Here is a 22,569-nt window from a genome sequence, read left to right as displayed (position 1 = left end):
GGACCTCGTCCATTATCTTGAAGTCATGTCATTCCAACAAGTACATCATGACTTCTTAAACTGCACATGACAAAATCTTGTAATATTGTATCAGCTGGTCTCCTCACTTTCTTTGCAAATTCTTTTTTTTTTTTTTTTCTTTGCAAAATTTTAAACAGGAAAGTGAGTTAAAGGGTTTGGGAGTTTCTTAAATGGTCAAAAAGGATAAGAACTGGTGTATCTATATACATATTATTTAGTTTCCATTTATATCTAGGGAAATACAAAATTGGAGTAGAGAAATAAAAAAAAAGAAAGACAAATTAAGTTCAAATAGACTAAAAAAGGCTGAGAAAACTGAGAGAAGACTGTGACTAAATACAGATTTTCTAAACTTCAACAATAAAAATGTAACACTTTTATGACAAGAAAAATTTTGTTCTTTTGTAAGACTATGAAGGCTCAGCATAACAGTATATTCAATATTATTCATACTGTTATTTGAAGGATATAATACATTAAATATGAAAAAATACAAATGAACAAAAATTCCCTAGCTACACATTAATCTCAACCTCCTTCTCTAATAAATTACCAAGAAAAAATGGAAGTGGGAGGAGGCGCCTAAGTTTGGCATTGGCTCCTGATTTTGGAGGATGGTCATGATCTCAGGGTCGTGGGATGATCTCTAAAGTGATGATCTCAAGGTCATGGGATCAAGCCCTGCAAAGGGCTCCATGCTCAGCAGGGAGCTGCTTGAGGATTCTCTCTCCGCCTCCTTCTGTATCCCCATCTCAAATAAATAAACCGTTTTTATGTTTTTTTTTAATAAACCGTTTTTAAAAGAAAAAACAAATAAGACAGTCTTCCCCTCCATAACCATTCCCAATGAAAACTATTTAAGTACTAAAATGGCTAAAAAAGACAGAGAAGCAGCCACCTCGATCATTCAAAACTTCTGTTACCTGAACTTAATTCTGTGGGCCAATATGCCAAACACCTACTGCAAGAATTCTACAGTTCCGATTACAACGTATAAGAAGACAGATAAAAGCCTCCAATGGGAGACCCTACCTCCAATACATCAACTTTTTTCTCCGGGTGTTTCAGAGCCTTATTACATATTCAAACTTTACTCCTTAAGCCTCTCTTTGAGGTATTTATACTACTACAGCACTGAAGGCTGCTGAAGCTTTAAAAAGTCAAGGCTGAAATTTATGTTTTCTCCTTTTAGTCCTGTCTATAAGAGAAGGTGTAAGGGCAGATCTGCCCAAAAACAACATGAGGTGATTGAATGACCCTTCCTCAGCAAGAATACTGAGAGTAGATAGCATTATTCTAGAAAGAAACGCTGCTGTGATACCAACTAATCTCTGACATTTGCTCATTAAGGACTGCTACTTCTTTGATACTGCTCTAATGCTGGCTTATTAGGTAAAAATACACCCACTGTCATGACCATGACAAGGTTCAACAAAAAGACTGGGCCAGATAAGTGAAAAGGCAAAAAAGAGGCAGTTCAACTTTGTGATAATCTTTTTCTCCTGCCATACGGTTCAAGGAAGTGAAGATCTGTTAATAAGGAATTCATGACTCAGAGTATCATACTGATACTAACTGTAACCAGCAGGACTCCAAATAATGTATCAACACCTGGTCTAAATTGTTAAACTTTAAAAAGACACTTCTAATTTTAAAAGAATGCAAGATCCCAATGCCTCTTTCAGATAGGAACATATTCTCACATTATGAATTTAGTAAGTGGCCTGTGTAGTTGAAATAGCTCTGAAACAGAGATCCACAACCCAAAATAGCCTGAACACTTTTGTTATCTCAACCAATGGGCAGTTAGCCATTCATTCCTTCCTCTTAGTATATATTCTACTTGTTTCAGACAAAGCCCACAATAAACTCAATGAGAATATTCAAATTCAGCTATATCAGATGTTTAAAAGCTGAGAATGAATATTCATTGACAAAATTTCTATTACAATATTTTGCACATAAAAAGTAAATACTACATATAATGTTCATTTAGTAAAATATATATATTTGTACATGTATGGTCACAGCCTGACACTGGAAATAAAGTAATTAATCCAACAGATGTGATCCCTGCCACTGAGAAACCCACAATCTAGTGGAGAAAACAAACACTGATCAAGTATGGTGAATGTCTCAGGACCGTATATACATGCTATGCTGAACTGCAGTAAAAGATAAGGAATAATAAGACTCTCTCAGTTGTGATACATATAAAGCATAAGTATTTTATCGGTATATAAATAACTAGTAATTAAATAAGTATATAAAATGACCAAACTCCTTTTTTAACAAATATATAAGAAATAAATATTGAAAACCAATTAAGTCCCATCCCCATAAAAGCAGTTCCCTTAATGCTGCCCTTACTCGTGGACTATAACAGAAGGAGCCAACTTAAGATACTGTGTTTAATAGCTCAAGACTTCCTTTTACACAATCACTTTTATCTTGTCCACTTAGAGTTACACTGGTGTTATTTATAAAACCCTTAAGAAAAGCTCAACTTTGCCCACAGATCACTTCTTCCTGTGGCCTCGCCATGGCGCTCTACAGACAGAGCTGCAGGGCCAATGTGTATTCCTCCATCTATGCTGACCTTGACAAAGCTGCCAGAGATATTTTCAACAAAGGATATGGTTTGGGGTTGGTGAAACTGGATGTGAAAACAAAGTTATGCAGTGGTTGTGGAAATCTCAACGTCGGGTTCATCTAATACAGATACTGGTAAAGTTGCTGGAACCGTGGAGACCAAATATAAATGGTGGAACCATGGAGACCAAATATAAATGGTGTGGGTACGACTTTCACAGAAACAGAACACTGATAACACTCTGGGAACAGAAATCACAATTGAAGACCAGATTAGCCAAGATTTGAAACTGACATTTGATACCACATTTTCACCAAACATGGAAAAGAAAAGTAGTAAAATCAAGTCTTCTTATAAGAGGGAGTGTATAAACTTTGGTTGTGATGTTGACTTTGATTTTGCTGGACCTGCAATCTATGGTTCAGTCGTCTTTGGTTATGAGGGCTGGCTTGCTGGCTACCAGATGACTTTTGACAGTGCCAATCAAAGCTGACAAGAAATAACCTTGCAGGGGATGGCTGTGTGGCTCAGTGGTTTAGTGCCTGGGCGTGATCCTGGAGTCCCAGGATCGAGTCCCACATCAGGCTCCTTGCATGGAGCCTGCTTCTCCCTCTGCCTGTGTCTCTGCCTCTCTCTCTCTTTCTCTCTCTCTGTGTCTATCATGAATAAATAAAATCTTAAAAAAAAAGAAAAGAAAAATCTAGTGAACTCTGGATATTATTTAAAAAAAAAAAGAAAGAAATAACCTTGCAGTGGGCTACAGGACTGGGGACTTCCAACTAGACATTCATGTCACTGATAAGCCAGAATTTGGAGGATCAATTTATCAGAAAATATGTGAAGATCTTGACACTTCAGTAAACCTTGCTTGGACATCAGGTACCATATGCACTCTCTTTGCCACTGCAACCAAATACCAGTTGGATCCCACTGCTTCCATTTCTGCAAAAGTCAATAACTCTAGTTTAACTGGAGTGGGCTACACTCAGACTCTGAGGCCTGGTGTCAAGCTTACACTGTCTGTTCTGGTAGACAAGAAAAGCATTAATGCTGGAGGCCACAAACGGGCTTGCCCTAGAAGTGGAGGTTTAATCCAGCTGAAAGAAACCTCTGGGAATGGATATCAGAAGATTTGGCCTTAATATATTTCCAGTGTGACCAGCAGGCTTTTTTCCCACCCAAGAAGGTAATCAAAACAAAGGATGATCTAAACAAGAGCTATATTTTAAATATTTAGACAGTTACTTGTTAGCTGGTTTCTAGTTGAACTGGTTATCTAGTTACCAATACTGCAGTCCTGCAGTCACCTATACATTATTTAATATATATTTAACTGTTAAATGCACTACCCACCAATAATGAAATAGACCTTTATGAAAACTGTGAAGAATAAAAAGAAAAATTCACTTTTGAATGTGTAGATATATAAACAAATATTTTTTTAAAGATTTTATTTACTTGAGAGGGAGAGAGAGAGAGAAAGAGAGAGAGAGAGATGGTGTGTGGGGCTTGATCCCAGGAGACCAGGATCATGACCTGAGCAGAAGCCAGAATGCTTAAACAACTGAGCCACCCAGGTGCCCCTTAAACAAATATTTAAACTGGGGCTCTACTAAAATTAAAAACATAGTTGTAGAAACATTATAATCTTCAAAATTCTTCTGTTCTCTCAATCGCATGAGTAAATGTTAAGTATTATTGGAGCAAAGTTCACAATCTGACCCATTCATTTATCTCTTTTGATCCAAAGTTTTTCATTTTTCAAATGAAACTTCATGATTGCCTTAAATACTATATAAATACAGAAATCCTATAAAAGTACTTTAAATACTATTAGTTCTAACAGGCTTTCAAGCTGAGCAGCCATATATACTGTAAAAAGCCTTTATTTGTTTTGCAAACATAAATACTTCTATGTTGATCTGTAACTACTCTTATTTTTTTCCTAAAGAAATGCTGCAAAATTGAATGTTGCTGTGAAACAGAACCCTACCTTCACATCATTCCTTTCATATAGGCCCTTTGTGCAGGCCATATCAAAGCCAGGCTTTAAACAGATAATCTTGCCAGGCTCAGGACACATGGAAACTCTATGACTAAAGGCATTCTTGTTGCTTCAGATTCTAGGTGGAAAATGTCCACTGATATTTAACAACCTTGCTCTAAGTGGACACAGAATAGTGCAGTAGAGAAAGCAAAGGATACAGAGTAAGAAAAACTGTTTGGGTTCAAGCTCTACTACTAACTAACTGTGCCACTGTCAGCAGATTAATTTCACTGATCTACAGTATACTCATCTGTAAAACTGGGACCATCAAAGTATCTACCTTAAGGGATTACCATGATATTGTATATGAAAGTATTTTATTGGGCAGCCCGGGTGGCTCAGCGGTTTAGCACTGCCTTCAGCCCAGGGTGTGATCCTGGAGACCCAGGATCGAGTCCCACGTCAGGTTCCCTGCATGGAGACTGCTTCTCCCTCTGCCTGTGTCTCTGCCTCTCTCTCTCTCTCTCCCTCCTCTCTCTCTCTCTCTCTCTCTCTGTGTCTCATGAATAAATAAATAAAATCTTTTAAAAACAAGTATTTTATTAACTATAAAGGATGAGACAACTGTTCTTATTATTCACTTTATTAATTTCTTCCTTAATGTAGGAGTTACATGCTCATTTTAAAATTAGAAAATACAAGAAAATATTAAAAAGAAAAAATTCACCCACAGGCCTATCACCATTGTTTTCATTGTATTTAATTATTTCTTGAGATTGTTTTTTTCGAAGTTATCTCTACAGGCAACATGGAGCTCAAACTCAAGAACCCTGAGATCAAGAGTCACATGCTCTTTCAACTGGGCTAGCCAAGCACCCCTGTTGTTATTGATTTTACGTGAAATAAATCTAACATCAACCAAAAAAAGAAAAAGTTAAAGCAAAAATAATTTCAGATGCTAATATTGATCATTTGCAAATGACAAAACCACTGATCTCTTTTTAAGAGCAGAACAGTCTTTCCCATCTATCAGGTTAAAGTAAAGACAAAGCCGCTATTTGTACCAGAGCTGGTTTCAAGAGGGTATGATATATGGGTGAGGCTCATAAAAGTCAAGGCCACAAAAACTCCCAAAATAAATATTTCATGAGCCCAAGGAGTGGTTACAACACATGCCCTCAGACGCAATGAGGAAGGCAAAGAGTCTGAAACCCCATTAATAAAACTATCACAACTGCAGGGTCACAGAGACCAACAGATTGTCATGGGCCACTTCAACAGAAAAAAAGAAAAATTTATATACCATGCTACAAGACAGTCTAAGACTTCTGACTTTTTCACACTGCTCCCAGCATCCCACCCTTGGAACTTCTTACCTCTCCTCTATTTTTCCTTTCCCACCCTTCTTTCTCTTAGACCCTCTTTCTTGTTTTATTATCGCATTAGAATCACTGTTTCAAATGGCCTTATTCCATACAATGGAATATTATTCAGCAGCAAAAAGGAATGAAGTTCTGATACAAACAAACTATGGACGAACCTTGAAAACATTATGCAAAATGAAAGAAGTCAGATACAAAAGACCACATATGTTATGATTCCATTAACACAAAATGTCCAGAATAGGCAAATCCATAGACACAGAAACTAGACTGGTGGTTGCCTAGGACTGGGAAGGTGGGGGACCAGGAGAGAATGAGTAACTGCTAATGGGTACAAGGTTTCTTCTTGAGGGGACATGGATTTCTTAAAATTAGATTGTAGTGATGGTTACACAACTCTGTTAATATATTACAAAAACAACTGTATACTTTACATGGGGGAATTGTATGGTATGTGAATTAAGTCTCAACAAAACTGTTTTTAAAAAATGGTCTTGTCCAGGATCCCGAGTTGAACAAAGGACATGTAAATAAATATTCCCATCCTACCCCTCCCTGAGCGTGTAATAAAAGTGATGACTCAGTTGTGATAAGGTATGTATATTAAGTGACCAGACTACATTTGTTAAACAAATATACATGAAATTACAAATCCAAATGAGTCTTGCCCCTCCAAATGCAGTCAACTTAATGATGCCCTAAGTCAAAACTTGGTCCTCAGATTCTCAATAATTCTATGCCTTTGTTTGAGTAGATCTTTCCACTTGTAATGCCTTTCTTACCACATCTTTAAATCAAATCCCACCTGTCTCAAATGTTACATCCTCCAGGAAGCCTTCTGGATTCTCCCATCAAAAGTAACCTCACCTTCCTCTGAACTTCCAGAGTATTTCACTGCCTTAGAGTCACTTAGCACTCTCAATCCAGTAACTTATTCTGCCTAGAATCATACTTACTGCTCTGACCTTAAAAGGGGGTCTCAATAAATACCTATTTGATAAATGAATGACTATGCTTAACAATTGAGAATTTCACCTTTCTCTGGTAAACTTTAATTTTGGAATTATACAAAGATCACTTAGACTCAAGAATGGTACATAAAATAGGAGGGCCTGGAATGCAGCCATGTTACACAACACTACCTAAGAATGTATTCTGGAGTCTTAGATTAAAATTAGTTATAAAAATAATAAATATGCAAATATGTAGGAATAAAAATGTAACTTCCCAAGGCAACTGAAAGAAACCCGAATTATATAAGTTCTATAATATTTGTTCAAAAATCAGTTTCATTATTTTACAATAACACCACATATTTTTTCCTAACAAAACCTGGAAAGTCTATTATCAAGTTCTACTAACTCTTCTACTATATTTCTAATTAATTCCTTCTCCATTTTCCCTGCCGCACCCAAAGTCCAGAGCTTCATTATCTTCATGACCAACCATTTTTTTTTTTTAAGATTTTATTTATTCATGAGAGACAACAGAGAGGGAGAAGCAGGCTCCACGCAGGGAACCCAACATGGGACTCGATACCGGGACTCCAGGATCACGCCCTGGACCGAAGGCAGGCGCCAAACCACTGAACCACCCAGGGATCCCATGACCAACCATTTTAAAAGGTCTCCCAATTTATCCTTCTTCCCGTAGTTTCTTCTTTCCCTCAGCAATACTTATTGGGCCATCCTGTGTGCCCAGGGTAGGTACTGGGGAGCACATAAAGAAATATCAAATGAAGCCTGTCCTCCAGATACAACCTAGTTGGGAATTTGACACATGTACATAATCCAGCAGAATAGTCAGTAGTACATATATAACGGCCACAACTGGCATTGAGAATTCCAAGCTGTAGGTAGGTCCTCTGGCCTCCAGAGAACACAATCTATCCAGTCTCCCTCCCACAGTCTTTGTTCATCTTATTAGATAAGGCCTCTGTTAAACTGTCCATATGTCATATGCTGACTTCGTCTCTAATTTCTCTCCAACTGACTTTCTGAGCTAGTCCAGACAATATGCTTGTTGTAACCTGGAAATGACTTACCAGTACCATTGTTCATTATTGACTATCAGCACCATCTTCCCAACTTTCTCTCTGCTAATTCAGATCTACCACCAATCCCAAGTCCCTTTTTTGGTATGTACTGGGATGTAACTATATGTAATTTTTTTTTTCCAGCTCCTGACTAGCCTTACTTTTTTTGTATTTGTCTCACAATGTCTTTGCAGTGTTTCCTAATAAAGCATATATCACAACCACCTATGGAGCTTTTTAAAAATACAAAGGCCAGGCTGCCTGGTGGCTCAGCGGTTTAGCGCCGCCTTCAGTCCAGGGCCTGATCCTAGAGACCCAGGATCAAGTCCCACGTCAGGCTCCCTGCATGGAGCCTGCTTCTCCCTCTGCCTGTGTCTCTGCCTCTCTCTCTCTCTCTCTCTCTGTCTCTCATGAATAAATAAAATCTTTTAAAAAATAGAATAAAAATACAAAGGCCTTGGGACACCTGGGTGGCTCAGTGGCTGAGTGTCTGCCTCTGGCTCAAGTCATGATCCTAAGGGCCTGGGATCCAGGCTCCCTGCAAGGAGCCTGCTTCTCCCTCTAAGTCTCTGCCTCTTTGTGTCTCCCATGAATAAATAAGTAAAATCTTTAAAAAATACAAATACAAAGGCCTTGAGCTCCTCAGTTAAGTCTGAGATGGGAGTTGGACATCTTTATTACTAAGAAGCCCCACCAGTGATTCTGATACACACCTCAACGTGAGAACCACTGATTTATTACAATGCTCCCTACGCAACATTCAATTCTTATTAATTCATGCAATGACGCTCATAAATAACTTTTCTCTAAATAGCCTAACCAGATATCAACCCCTAGACTAAACTAGCTCTGTTCCAAGAGCAACATGTGGTTTTAAGATTTCATTTCCTGAAGTACTCCATGGAGGGACACTATTACCCTGTCTCTTTACATTGTTTCCTATTTGTTGAAAAATGGAGCCCTGGAATGCAGCCATGCTAGACAACACTACATAAGAATGTACTCTGGAGTCTTAGATTAAAATTAGTTATAAAAAGAACAAGAACAATGTAGAACTAGATATTCTGAATGAATACAGTGTTCCTACTGAATAGATACTTTCTTAATCTATACAGAAGGAAGAAGGGGAATTTGGTCAGTAGAGCTCCGCCCCCCCCCCCCCCCCCGCCCCCTGCCCATGTTCCTAATTATCAGTCTCTCCAACTGCCCCAGAAGGGCCCCCAAAGGCTGAGGAAGACTTTCAAGCAGCTAAGGTGCCCCTGGAGTGTATTTAGGGCTCTGATCAGATAAGTAACCCAAGCCCCACCCAGACCCACAGCTTGCCTCCCAACCTGCCAACTCCCCTGACAACACACTATTTACACGGCTCGCTGGGGGAGCAGCATGAACTTTTTCCAAAGTTGTCCCTCACAAGCAGCAGCGGTCTGAGTCACCCACCCAGAGTGGGAAAGAAAGTGTGATATTAGTCAGGGGAGTGTTAGGAGCCTGGTCACGGCGCCTCTTCTTCCACTTGGGGAGGGAGCTCCGCCTCCCCTAGGAACCACCTAAGTTATTAGTCACAGCTGTGCGCTCCAGGGGTCTGCAGGCCACTCAGCCACCCACGAAAGTTGTGGGCTGGGGAGGAGACGCCCCGACCTTCTCTCCGGCAGGGGCCGCAGATCCCAGAGTCCACAGGCCTCTCCCAGCACTCCATCTTGCTTCCTGCCAGGAGGAGGGGCCGAGGAGGAGGGCCCCCGAGGCTGGAAAGGCCCCAGGGGGAGGACGCCGTTTGACAGCAGGTAAAGCCAGGTGGAAATCTCCACGGGAGGGCAGAAAAATGAAAGGCGGCTGGGTGAAACGAAAGAGGAAAGAGGGCTTAGGTCATGAATTATTGCATAAAGAAATATATAGAAATTAGCCGGGGGGCGGGGAGGGTGAGAGTGCCAGAGGTGTGAGCAGAAGTGGAAATGCCTAGGAAAGGGAGGAGGAGACTGGGAGACGAGTGGCCAGGAAGACAAGTGGACAAAAGAGCCAGACTCCGGAGCGCGGGGGAAGGGTGGTGCGTGCGGCGGGTCTCAGGGCGAGGGACCGAGGTATTAGAAAGGTGAACAACGCGGCTCAAAGAAGAATCCCTGGAAGGAAAGGCGGGGAATCCGTAGCAGAGCGCGCCAGCCTCTAGGCCAGACCCGGGAGGCCTAAACGGGTTCAGAGCAAGGCTGTCAACGTGAGGGGCGACGGCCGGCTGGGTGAAAGGGGCCATCAGACACCCTAACAACTCACATTTACTGAGCGCCTACCATGGGTCGTACGCTGCGCTGGGCACTTTACAAATACCACCTCGCTGAATCTTCACAATACACCCGCAAGGCAGGCATTATTACGACTGCCCCCATTTTACAGATTGAAGAAACTGAGGCACCCCGAAGCTTGGGGGCTCGCTCAAGGTCACAGAGCAGAGGAGTCGGAATTCGAACCCATGGCCACCTGGCTCCGGAGCCCACGCGCAAAGCCACAGGCAGCGAGCCGGCGAAGGGGAGCCACTGGGACGTCTCCTGACCCCGCTCCCACCCCAGGCCCAGCGCGCTCACCCGGACAAGGTTGCTGACGGCCGCCTGCACGGCGGCCACGGGCGCGGTGAGGTCAGGGATGGCTTTGCCGTCCACCTCGCCTTCCTCGTGCATGATCACCAGGTGCGAGATCTGCTGCGCCACCGGCTCCAAGATGCTCTCGATCGTGCGCGTATGAAACACCGGCATCGCGGCGGCGAGCGGGGCGGCGGACCGCGGGCTACAGAGAACTGGGAACGGCGGGGCCGGGGACCCGCGGGAAGACCGACTGCGAGCAGCAACTACGGAGTCCGGGCTTCCCTCGGCGTAACCAGCCCCGCGGGCGCCCCGCCCCCTCGCGTCGCCGCACCCAATGGCAGCACCGCTCAGACCCGGGCCGCCGCTTCTATTGGCCCCGCGTCGAGATGCTCCGCCCCCGCCCCCGCGCCGCCCAGACCCCGCCCCGCCCCCATTCCCAAGGGAGGGGCCTGGGATTGGGGCTGCGCCGCAGGGATTGCGACCGGATTCCGGAGCCCTAACGCGGGGCGCTCCTTATAAGGGCATGGTGGGAGCGGAGCGAGCGGTGGAGCCGGGGCCCCGCCCCCAGGAGCCGCCTCCCGCCCGGGCTCCGCAGAGCTCCGCCCCTCTGCAGAATCACCTCAGCGGGGCGGGGTCTCCTCACCTCCCAAGGCGCAGGAGTGTCCAGACCCCGGGTCTCCCCGCCCCCTCCTCAACTTTTCCCTCTGCACGACGCCCTCGGAATAATCTCTCCGCTTCCTCTCAGTAACACATGGAAGTGTTTGGGGTAGAACATTAGGACAACAGAAGTGCATAGAGAAGGATGAGTGTCCCATTCATTCGCACGCACCCCACCGGCTCCCTTCCTGGGGGATGGTCAGGGTCAGCAGCTCAGGGTGCAGCCTTCTAGGCTTGCCTAGTCGTTTTCTTGTTCGTAAGTGTCTTCTAAGTAAGTGGGATTAGACACTTCCTGGAATTTGATACTTCCCCCCTTAATTAAAACCCCCTGGTTCTCGTTCACCATTGATGGATATGGATCTACTTCATTCTTTGGTGACGGCTGCGTGGTATTCCGTTGCGTGAAATCAAACCATTTATATGACCGATTTCCTAGGAATGGGCATTCAGGTTGAGTTCTGGTTTTCAGAATTTAAAAAAAAAAAAAAAAACGTTTCTGCATGAACATCATTGTACTTGCCTCTGTATTGTGCACCTGTCTTTATCTAGGGCACCTAGGTATCTAGGATACCCAGAAAGCCCAAGTGAAAATGAAAAAGTATATACATTTTGCATTTTGATATGACCAAATTACTGATCCTTTCATGGCGCACTTTGTGTACAGCGTCTGGTGAATGTCTTCCTTATCTCAAATTCTCTTTTGCCCAAGCTTTCCCATGCCAAGGTAACACTTGCACTAATATGTCCAAGCTGAAGATCCTCAAGTCAAATGAAAATATTTCTCAAAGTCCCACATTTTGCAAGAGGCTAAACTATGGGTGTGTTGTCCCGTGCAACTTTTTTTTTTTTTTTAAGATTTATTTAAGAGAGATGGAGACAGAGCGGTGGGGAGGGGCAGAGGAAGAAGAGTCTCCAGCAGACTCCTGATGATTAGGGGGCAAGGAGCCCCTAGGATCTCAACCCAGAGACCATGACCTGAGCTGAAATCAAGAATCTGATGCCACCCGGGCACCCCTGGCTTATTCAGTTTTTTAAATTATTTTTTGTCTGGTAATACAGATCCCCTGTTTCTGCTGTGCATGCTGCCAAATCCTGCACTTTTCCTTCTCATGATACCTTCACTTTCTTGTTACTGCTTCCATATCCTTACAGTGGAATTCATTATCTATTTTAAGCTCACATTTGTTTAGTACTCTATAAGTTCCAGGCACTGGAAAAACCCTTATTCAAATTCAGGTGTATGCAGTGTACTTTTTTATTCTCCCCCATTTTACAGATGAAGAATCTGAACTCTGTAGTTTATCTAAAATTTCACAAAGGGTCAAGCTACCCAATTTGTGGGACCCAGTACAAAATGAAAATGTGGATCCCCTTGTTCAACGAGCGGGGAAAACTGCTGTTAAAGACACTAAAATGGGGCACCTGGGTGGCACAGTCGGTTAAGCATCCGATTTTTGGTTTCAGCTCAGGTTGTGATCACAGGGTTGTGAGATCAAGCTCTGCCTCGGGCTTGCACTCAGCGTAGTATCTGCTGGAGAGCCTCTCTCCTCCCTCTGCCCCTCCCCGCCTCTAAAATAAATAAGTAAATCATTTTTTTAAAAGATACTAAAATATAAGGTTTATTCCCTTCTTTGCAGCCTCTCTCTCAACTTGTAATGTTATTTTTTATTTATTATTTAATGTCACATTACCTGATCAGCGAGATACCTTTGATGTGAATACAGAACCCCCACAAGAACTTGGGGGCCCACGCAACCCACTGGCTGCCTGGAGCCCCTCCTGCCAGCTGCCAAACTGACATACTGTTCCCAGCTAAAGGCAAGCCAAGCCAGGCATTTCTCCTTCCCACAGGCCTTCCTCTACAACCCACAGCAGATGCGTGACCACAAAAGGCTTCTTTCCCTCCACACTGAGGCTTGCTCAGTAACTGAATCAAGGGAGAGAAAGAGGCCCACTGCCCCTTAACAACCCCCAAACCTACGGTGGTACCGGGAGCTTGAGTTGGGAACAGCCACCACGATGCCTCACCCCTTGTCACTATGGAGAGCACACTCGGAACCCTGCCCAGGACAAAGCAGAACCCAGCTGGGATCACTGGACAGCAGTGGGGACAGGAAGGGGAGGCTACCAGAGTGGGGTTAGGGGACCAAGATGTTGGGGGAGCAGGCAGCCTAAAACCCATCTGAAAGAGATGGTGAGAGGCAGGACCATACAAAGCTGCAGCACCAAACCCCTGGTGCATGCTCCACGGTCCCATTGGACTTCTAAAATAAAAACTCGGAGATAAAATTGTTAAAAATCAAGACAGAGGGGATCCCTGGGTGGCTCAGCGGTTATGTGCCTGTCTTTGGCCCAGGGCATGATCCTGGAGTCCCAGGATTGAGTCCCACATCGGGCTCCTTGCATGGAGCCTGCTTCTCCCTCTGCTTCTCTCTCTCCCTGTGTCTCTCATGAATAAATAAATAAAATCTTAAAAAAAAAATCAAGACAGTGACTACAGAGCATTAGACCTCAAATGTGAAGCTCTTCGGAGAGCGGAGCTTGTGTGGCTACACCGACTGGACATCCTGGCCTGTGATCCTGGCCCTAGTTCACAGCTGGTAACCCAAGTCTGACCACAATGGACTCTCAATTACTAAAGAGTTCTCAGAAACCACCTTATCTCTCAGAAACCCTCTCATCAAAACAAATGAACTTTTTGTCTAGCCCACCACAGCTACCAAAGCTGTTTTCTCTGCTTATTATTTCACATTAATAATATTTGGGCAATGGAATTATGTACAATCTTTTTTCTGTAATCTTTACTCTTTACTCTGCCTCCAGGTCGATGATTATATACCTTATGTGCAGTTTAACACATTCTTCTGTCCTGTGTATTTCCTGCAAATCAGCAGCAAGATTCAGAGGCTTAATCATGCACTAGTCTTCTCACTGAAATATATTGTTCTTACCTCCAGGCTAACCATATTAGCCTCCCTAAAATACCACATGGCACATCCAGGCCAGTGCTCCCCTCTATCCACATCCATGTCCGTGTCTGTCCCCCTCCTTGCAGACATCCGTGTGCACACATCCATGAGCACACATCTTCCTTCCACACATCCTCTAAAATCTTCCATGGCACCTTTTAATGAATGTTAACATCAATGCCCTCCACAGTCTGGGCTCAGACCAACCTCTCTGTCTTCTGCATCCCTGCCCAGATGCACAGGCAAGTGGGTTAAATAGCTCAAAGAGCACAAATTTGGACTGTGAACCGTATTTGGGATTGAACCATAATCCCAGCTTTACAATTTGATTGGGACAGAACTCTGGCAGATGGCTTTTCTTCTCTCTGCCTGAATTTCTTCCCTTGTAAGTAAAATAATTCCACCCTTATAGAGCCGACAAGAGGGTTGGTAAATGAGTTTGTGCAAAGCACCTAGGAGATCCTTTGTGAAAGGGAGCTGCTATGGTTACTGGAGCAGTCACAGGAGATATAATCACAATCTCCAAAAATTACTGGTAGAGTTTCCCTTTGGAGCTTTTGCCTACATTTCTTTCCCAACTAGAAAGCTCTCTCTGCCTCTCTAATCTTGCCCACTGTGGTAGGGGAAATTCTAAGATGTCTGCCTAGATTTTCTATCCCTGGTATAATCCACAAGACTGCAAATGTAATGGATTTTACCTCCATGGTGCTATTATGGGTGACCTTAAAATAGGGGACATTATCCAGACAAGTCTGACCTAATCCCAGTAGCCCCTTTATATATATTTTTAAAGATTATTTATTTATTTATTCATTTATTCATGAGAGATGCAGAGAGAGAGAGCGAGAGAGAGGCAGAGGGGGAAGAAGGCTCCATGCAGGGAGCCCGACGTGGGACTCGATCCCAGGTCTCCAGGATCACACCCCGGACTGAAGGCAGCCCTAAACCACTGAGCCACCGGGGCTGCCCCCATCAGCCCCTTTAAAACAGAGTTTTCTTCAGCTGGTCACAGAAGAAGAAGAAGGTAAAAATTAGAACCACAAGAAGGATTTAACAAGCTGTCGCTGAATTAAAGATGCAGGAGGCCATATGTCAAAGAGTGCAGGCAGCGCCTAGGAGCTATTAGTGGACCCTGGCTGACAGCAGGGAAACGTGGACTTCAGCCTCACAGCTGCAAGGAACTAAATTCTTCCAACAAGAAGAATGATCCTGAAACAGATTTTCCCCCAGAACCCCCAGACAAGAGCTCAGTCCATCTGACATCTTGATTTCAGACTGTGATACTGAGCATTGAACCCAGCCACACCATGCAGGATGAACGCCTGACCTTTACAACTGCGAGATAATACATAAGGGCTGTGAGGCATTTGTTACATAGCAATAGAATACTAATGTGTCTACCTTCAAAGCCCACTTCTAGTCCTTTCTATATGACTCCCTGGCATAAACTATTTATACAAATCTTTCTTCCTTCATAACACTTTTCACAATTGCCCTTTTATCACATGACCAATTGTACATTTCTCTCCTATTATAGAGACTGCTAGATGTCCCCGATATTTGTTCTGTTCTTTCTCCACAGGAATAGAACCCCAGATTTATAGCTGAGCATTTAGCCACACTATTCCAAACTGACACATGGCAAGTTACAAAGCTTTGGTTTTCTCATCTCTGAAACAGGAATAATAATCTTTTCAGTCTTTTTTTAATACAAAGGGCTTAGCTCATAGTCAGCACAAGAAAAGCATTAACCAAGGTCAATTCACAGCCAGCACTGGACTAAGAACCATCATGAAACTGAGTCACAGAAAATGTAGTGAAGCCCATGTGGTCATGTACCAACCAAGAAGAGATCACCATGGGCCTAAGGATACGAAAGAGTTTATGGGACAGTGGAACTAAATCTGGCTTCAAAGGAAGAATATTTGGTTAAGCAGTCAAGAGGCAAATATTCTAGAATAAGGCCTGGAGGTGGGAGCATGTTCTGGGACAGTGGTTAAAGTACAATAGTCTACCCTTACTCATGGAGAATACATTCCAAGACTCCCAGTGGATGCCTGAAACTGCAGATAGTATCGAACTCTACCTATTTACACTGTTTTTTCCTACACATACATACCTATGATAAGATTTAATTTATAAATTAGGCACAGTAAGAGATTAACAATAATAACTAACAATAAAATAGAACAATTAGGGGATCCCTGGCTCAGCAGTTTGGTGCCTGCCTTTGGTCCAGGGCATGATCCTGGAGTCCCAGGATCGAGTCCCGCATCGGGCTTCGTGCATGGAGCCTGCTTCTCCCTCTGCCTGTGTCTCTGCCTCTCTGTCTCTCTCTACCATGAATAAATAAATAAAATCTTTAAAAATTCTTTAAAAATAGAACAATTATAACAACATACTGCAATAAAAGTTTATAAATGTGGTCTTTCTCTCAAAACATCTTACTGTACAATATTTGCCTTTCCTCTTGTGATGCTGGTTGATGATCAGATGCCTAGGTGATGGGTCAAACGAGGTGAATGACAGGCACTGTGATGAAGCGCAGAGGACTCTCAAACTTCTGCCATTTTCAGAAGGAAGACCAGCTGCTTCAGGGCCACAGTTGATTATGGATAACTGAAACCCTGAAAGTGAGACTTTGGATGATAGGGATGACTGTCATCGGATGAAAGTGAATGTTCACACAGCTCAAAGGTAGGATCAAAAAGGTAAATTTCCACAAGACTATGACCTACAGAGGTTAAGGACTGTATGACTTTTTCTCGTGGTTGCAGCCAGCTTAGCATCGCTCTGCTGTATAATTAGCCTCAGGCCACTAATGATAGGGAACCTTGTAAGATAAGTAAAAATTTAGCATTTCTCAGTTAAAAGTAATTGAGGAATAGTTTTTGATGGTGGGAATTATTTTACACAGTGCCCCATGGCATGGGAAATTTCAGATTGTTCTCGGTCCACAGCAGTTTTCTGAGATAGGTGGAAAACAAGAAGTACAGCTCTCTTTTATTACACAGACTGGGAAATTGAGACACAGTAGCAACTGTCAGTACAAATACAGTTTGTGGAAATTTGAATCAAGGAAGGAGGTGAACATAAAATCTGAGTCTTCTGTATATGGTTGTATTTATTTGTTTAGTTTCTGTTCTCTCCTCCTGATTCGTTTTTGGACTGCTCTACCTAAATCGTGTGCCTAAGAATTGGCTTTAGCTTCTCAATACTTTCTAGTAGACTTCCCACCCACATGAGTAAATCTATAACTTACACACAAACACAAACACACACACATGCTGCATCCCTCAGGTCGCACAGATGTACCATCTCTGCTCAGACCATCTCACCATCCTCTTCCCCACACTGTCCTCACATCAGAACCACACAACAGCTTAATTAGTACTTCTGCCTTTTCTTCCCTAAATGCTACATGAACACCAAATCCCGCCCTCCACCCCCACCCAAAACCACAACCACTTCCCCCATCACTTTGAAGACAACATGGAGGGCTCCCCGGGTGGCTCAGCAGTTTAGCACCACCTTCGGACCAGGGTGTGATCCTGGAGACCTGGGATCCAGTCCCACGTCAGGCTCCCTGCTTGGAGCCTGCTTCTCCCTCTGCCTGTGTCTTTGACTCTCTCTCTCTCTTTCTCTCTCTCTCTCTCTCTGTCTCTCATGAATAATGAATAAAGAAAAAAAAGGAAAAGAACGTGGATTTTCTCTTCTTTTCTTTTTTACCGCCTATTTCATTGAGGTGTGATTAACAAAACTTAATATACACATATACACACACATATATAAGTGTACGACATAAGATTTTGATACAATATGCACTGTGAAATGATTACCACAATCAAGCTATTTCACACAATCATCATCTCATGTAGTTACATTTTTCCTGTGTGTGAGAATACTTAAGATCTACTTTCTTAGAAAATGTCAAGTATACAATAAATTATTACTAACTATAGTCACCAGGCTGTGACCGGTCTCTAGAACTTATTCATCTTATAACCTAGAGTTTGTACCCTTTGACAAACATCTCCCTATTTCTCTCACTTCCCCCACACACACCCTGGCATTCAGTCTTATTTCTTTTCTTTTTCTTTTTGTTTAAGTTTTAAAATTTGAGTGTAGTTGACACATAATGTCACATTTGTTTCAGGTATACAACACAGTGACTCACAAGTTTATACATTATGCTATGCTCACGCAAGTATAGCTACCATCTGCCACCATACCACATCATTACAATATCAATGACTATATTCCTTATACGTTCCTTTTATTCCCACACCCCTTCTACTCTGTTTCTGAGTTCAACTTACTTAGATTCTACATATCGTGTAGTATTTTATCTTTGTGTAGTATTTTATCCTCATCTTTCACTCAGCATCATGTTCTCTAAGTTCATCCATGTTGTCACAAATGAAAGAATTTATTTCTTTGTTAAAGGTGAATAATATTCCACTATTTACATATGCCACGTTTTCTTTTCTCTTTGACAAGCACTTAAATTGTTCCGTGTTTTGACTATTGTGAATAATGCTGCAATGAACGTGAGAGTACAGACATCTCTTCAAGAACTACATTTTATTTCTTTTATATAAATACCCAGAAGTGGGATTGCATTTTCTAAAGAAGACATCCAAGCAGCCAACAGGTATATAAAAATGTGCTCAACATCACTAAAAATCAGGGAAATGCAAATCAAAACCACATTGAGATATCACTTGACATCTGTTAGGATGGCTATTATCAAAAAGTCAAAAAATAGTAAGTGCTGGCGAGGATGTGGAGAAAAGTGAATCCTTATTCACTGTTGGGAATGTAAATTGGTACAGGCATTATGGAAAACAGAAGTGAGGTTCCTCAAAAATAGAACTGCCTTATGATCCTACTCTTCTCCCTTTTGACCAATTTTTTAAAAATTCAATGTGGATTTAAATCACTTTCAGCTTCACACTTTTTCCATGTTCTCATTTTTTTTTATTGCACCTTAACCTTCTGCATTGTGTGAGAAAGCTACAAAGAAGGCTATTAAAAATTATGTAAAACTTCAACTCCCAGAGATAACTACTAATAACATTTTAATATATTCCCTTTCAGCCTTTTTTCTGCTCATATATATTTTTATGTGTGTGTTCATTTTTTTCTCATACAAATTTTTACTGAGATAATTTACACACCATAAAATTCACCCTTTTAAAGTATAATGTTCAACTTTTATTCCTGCTATTTTCACCTCAACATTATTATATCAAGAACATATGCGCATGACATTGAATATTCTTCAAAACTTGATTTTTGTGGTTAGCTTATAGCCATATTACATTTAAAGTGTGCAAGAATCATAATTCATTTAAAAATCTTCTTGGTGGACATTTAGATTGCCTCCAACTTTTCATTATTGTAAATAATGCTTGGAAAGATAGCCTTGAGTTTTTATTTTTATAGGCGTTGAATTATCATTTTAATACATTTATTATTTATGAGAGGGATAAACACCATTGGCTGCCTCCCCAATAGGCATCTCTCTCTCCCTCATCCTTAGCTTATAGAATCTCACAGTTTGGAGAGGTATATTAATTATCTATTGTTGTCTATATATTACACCAAAATAATAATCCTTTGCTCTCTCTCACATTTTCTGTACCTTAAGAATTTGAAAGTGGCTTGGCTGGGAGGTTTTAGCTCAGAGTCTCTCTGGTTGCAGCCAGCAGGAGTCATCTCCAAAGCTCCTTCAGTCACAAGTTAGATACCTGGACTGGAAAGTCGAGGAGAGCTGGAGGCTTAAGTGGTAGAGCCTTTCAAGAATCTCTTTCCATTTGTACATAGTCCCCCCTCACCACTATCTCACAAGCATGCCAACTGCAGGGTAGCCAGACTTCTTATACAGGACTCAGTACTATAAAAGCACATCTCTCAAGAGATCAAGAGGTAGGCAGAAGCTGTATCACCTTTTTAACCTAGTCTTGCAAGTCACTAATAGCATTTCCCACCTGAGTCATGCACAGGCCTAGCCAGCTTTCAGCAAGGGAACATAGAGAAATATCAGTGTGACATTTAAGGAAAACATTTGGGAAATCTAACCTGCCAGAAGAGGCAAACATGCTCAGAAAAGGTGGAACTCTACCCAAACCTAAGGGGTGAACCATGATTTGTCTGAACCAAGTATGCCAATCCCACTCTTTGTTATTAGTGCAAAAGACTCTGCTAGCTGCCCACTCAAAATTTATTTTCCCTTCCTCCTGTCAGAACCCAGCTAAACACGCTAATTTACCCTGGCTCTTGCAGCTGGGACAGCCAAGTGATAAAATCTGCCTTAATGAAACTAAGATAAGAGATCCAGGAAACCTTTTCATTTTCCTCTTGTAAGTCCTTTCCCCTTTCTGATGCATAAGAATACAGTTCCAGGGATAGTGCTTGAAGGCATGGGCCAATCAATACTGTCTATCTACTTGCTTATAGTGATTGGTTCAGGAATGAGCATTTGGTCCAATTTGGTCCAATATGAAAAAAAGTGACTCTCAGGGATAGGACCTCCCAAAGACAAGCTTTCTTTTTCCCTCAAAGCATAACGTGAAAATAGGAAGCATCTGCAATCATTTTGCTTTCATGAGGGGAAAGTTTGAAGTTCTGAAGAATACCATAGGAGCTTGAATTTGAAGGCAACAGCAAGAAGTGAGAGCGAGAGACAAAGAGAGAAATATGTCTGCAGTGAAATTTTTAATCTGGACTCAATCCTCACCTAAAGCCAGACTGACCTCAGGATTTCTCAGTTACTGATAGTATTAGTCAGGGCTTTCTTGAGAAACAGAGCCAATTGGAACCAAAGAGACTTATTATAAAGAATTGGCTCATGCCATTACAGAAGAGGGCAAGTCCCAAGAGCTGCAGGGTGACTGGCAATCTGGAGACCCAGGAGAGCAATGTTTTAGTTCTAGTCTAAGTGTGAAGGCCTGAGAACCAGGAGAGGTGATGGTGTAATTCCTGTCAAAGGCCAACAGGCTCAAGACCCAGAAAAACCCATGTTTCAGTTTCAGTCTGGAGCCAGGAAACAAACTAATGTCCCAGTTGGAAAATAGTCAGGAAATAATGAATTCTCTCTTACTTGGGGGAGGATTACCCTTTTTGTTTCATTCAGGCCTTCAGTTGTTTGGAAAAAATCCACTCATGTTAGAGAAGGCAATCTGCTTACTCAGTCTACCAATTTTTTTTTTTTTAAGATTTTTATTTTTCTTGTAGTCTCTACACCCAACGTGGGGCTTGAACTCATGACCCCACAATCAAGAGTTGCATGCTCCACAGACTGAGCCAGCCAGGCACCCTCAGTCTACCAATTTAAATATTAATCTCATCCAAGAACACTCATCACAGAAAACACCCAGAATAATGTTTGATCAAATATCGGGGCACCCCATGGCACAAGCTAGCTGACACAAAACTAATCAGCACATTGAGCAAATTAATTCCTTGTGTGGTTTAAGCCAGTTTGATTTGGATTTTCTTTCCCTTGCAACCAAAAAAGACTAAATTGATAGCCTTGATACTAAACTGATACAAGGAACCTACTGTGTGCTAGACTGTGCCAGGTGCACCAAAACGGTGAATAAGACAGAGCTTCCAGTCTAGCAGCATGTGTAGGAAGACTATTGCTTTTTTTTGTTTTTGTTTTTGTTTTTTTTTAATTTCCTTAAGTAATCTCTACCTCCAGTGTAGGGCTCAAATTCACAACCCTGAGATCAAGAGTTGCACCTTCCATTGACTGGCCCAAACAGGGGTCCCAAGACCATCACTGCTTCTTCTTCTTTTTTTTTTTTTAATGATATTGAAGTTTAACATTCAGATGACCCACAAGTTGGTTGACATCTTGACTGCAACCTCATGAGAGACCCCAACCCAGAGCCACCCTGATAAGCTGCTCCTAAGTCCTTGACCCACAGACATTTATGTGAGATAATAAACATTTTTTTTTTTTAATGAAGTTGTTGGTGGTTTTTTTTATTTATTTATGATAGTCACAGAGAGAGAGAGAGAGAGAGAGAGAGGCAGAGACATAGGCAGAGGGAGAAGCAGGCTCCATGCACTGGAAGCCCGACGTGGGATTCGATCCTGGGTCTCCAGGATCGCGCCCTGGGCCAAAGGCAAGCACTAAACCGCTGCGCCACCCAGGGTTCCCGATAATAAACGTTTTTGTTGCATTAAAATTTCAGGTAATGTTTTACCTAAGAATGGATATGTAATATACCCCTTCCCCAGACATATTCACTAATCTGACTCCTTTCATCATCATAGGTTAGCTTTGTCTGTTCTTGAAATTTATATAAATGAATTCATACTATATGTACTCTTTTGTTCTTGGTTTCT

At 42.1% G+C, this 22,569-nt stretch overlaps 2 protein-coding genes and 1 pseudogene across 5 annotated transcripts in view; 2 read left to right on the top strand and 1 right to left on the bottom strand.

Moving 5' to 3' along the window:
- Window positions 1-10,858, bottom strand: part of VCL (vinculin) — a 115,409-nt gene extending 104,551 nt beyond the window's left edge. For 2 of the 4 annotated variants that reach the window (XM_077895071.1, XM_077895070.1), the window contains exon 1: window positions 10,586-10,857. In XM_077895071.1, coding sequence (XP_077751197.1) covers window positions 10,586-10,753 — 168 coding nt within the window. In that variant the 5' untranslated portion in view covers window positions 10,754-10,857. Of the gene's footprint in view, window positions 1-10,585 lie in introns of all 4 variants that reach the window. The other 2 variants (XM_077895068.1, XM_077895072.1) reach the window with 2 other exon arrangements.
- LOC144312376 (non-selective voltage-gated ion channel VDAC2-like) lies at window positions 2,595-3,879 on the top strand (annotated as a pseudogene).
- LOC144312382 (uncharacterized) lies at window positions 9,337-11,891 on the top strand. The gene is made up of 2 exons (XM_077895091.1): window positions 9,337-9,796; window positions 10,398-11,891. Exon 2 carries the CDS (start codon window positions 10,739-10,741, stop codon window positions 11,099-11,101), a length of 363 nt encoding a protein of 120 aa, XP_077751217.1. The 5' UTR covers window positions 9,337-9,796; window positions 10,398-10,738; the 3' UTR covers window positions 11,102-11,891.
- Window positions 11,892-22,569: the final 10,678 nt, after the last annotated feature.

The sequence above is a fragment of the Canis aureus genome, chromosome 4 (assembly GCF_053574225.1).
Source record: "Canis aureus isolate CA01 chromosome 4, VMU_Caureus_v.1.0, whole genome shotgun sequence".
Lineage (NCBI taxonomy): Eukaryota > Metazoa > Chordata > Mammalia > Carnivora > Canidae > Canis > Canis aureus.
Note: the sequence above shows the minus strand (reverse complement) of the source record. Positions and strands in the feature narration are given on the sequence as shown.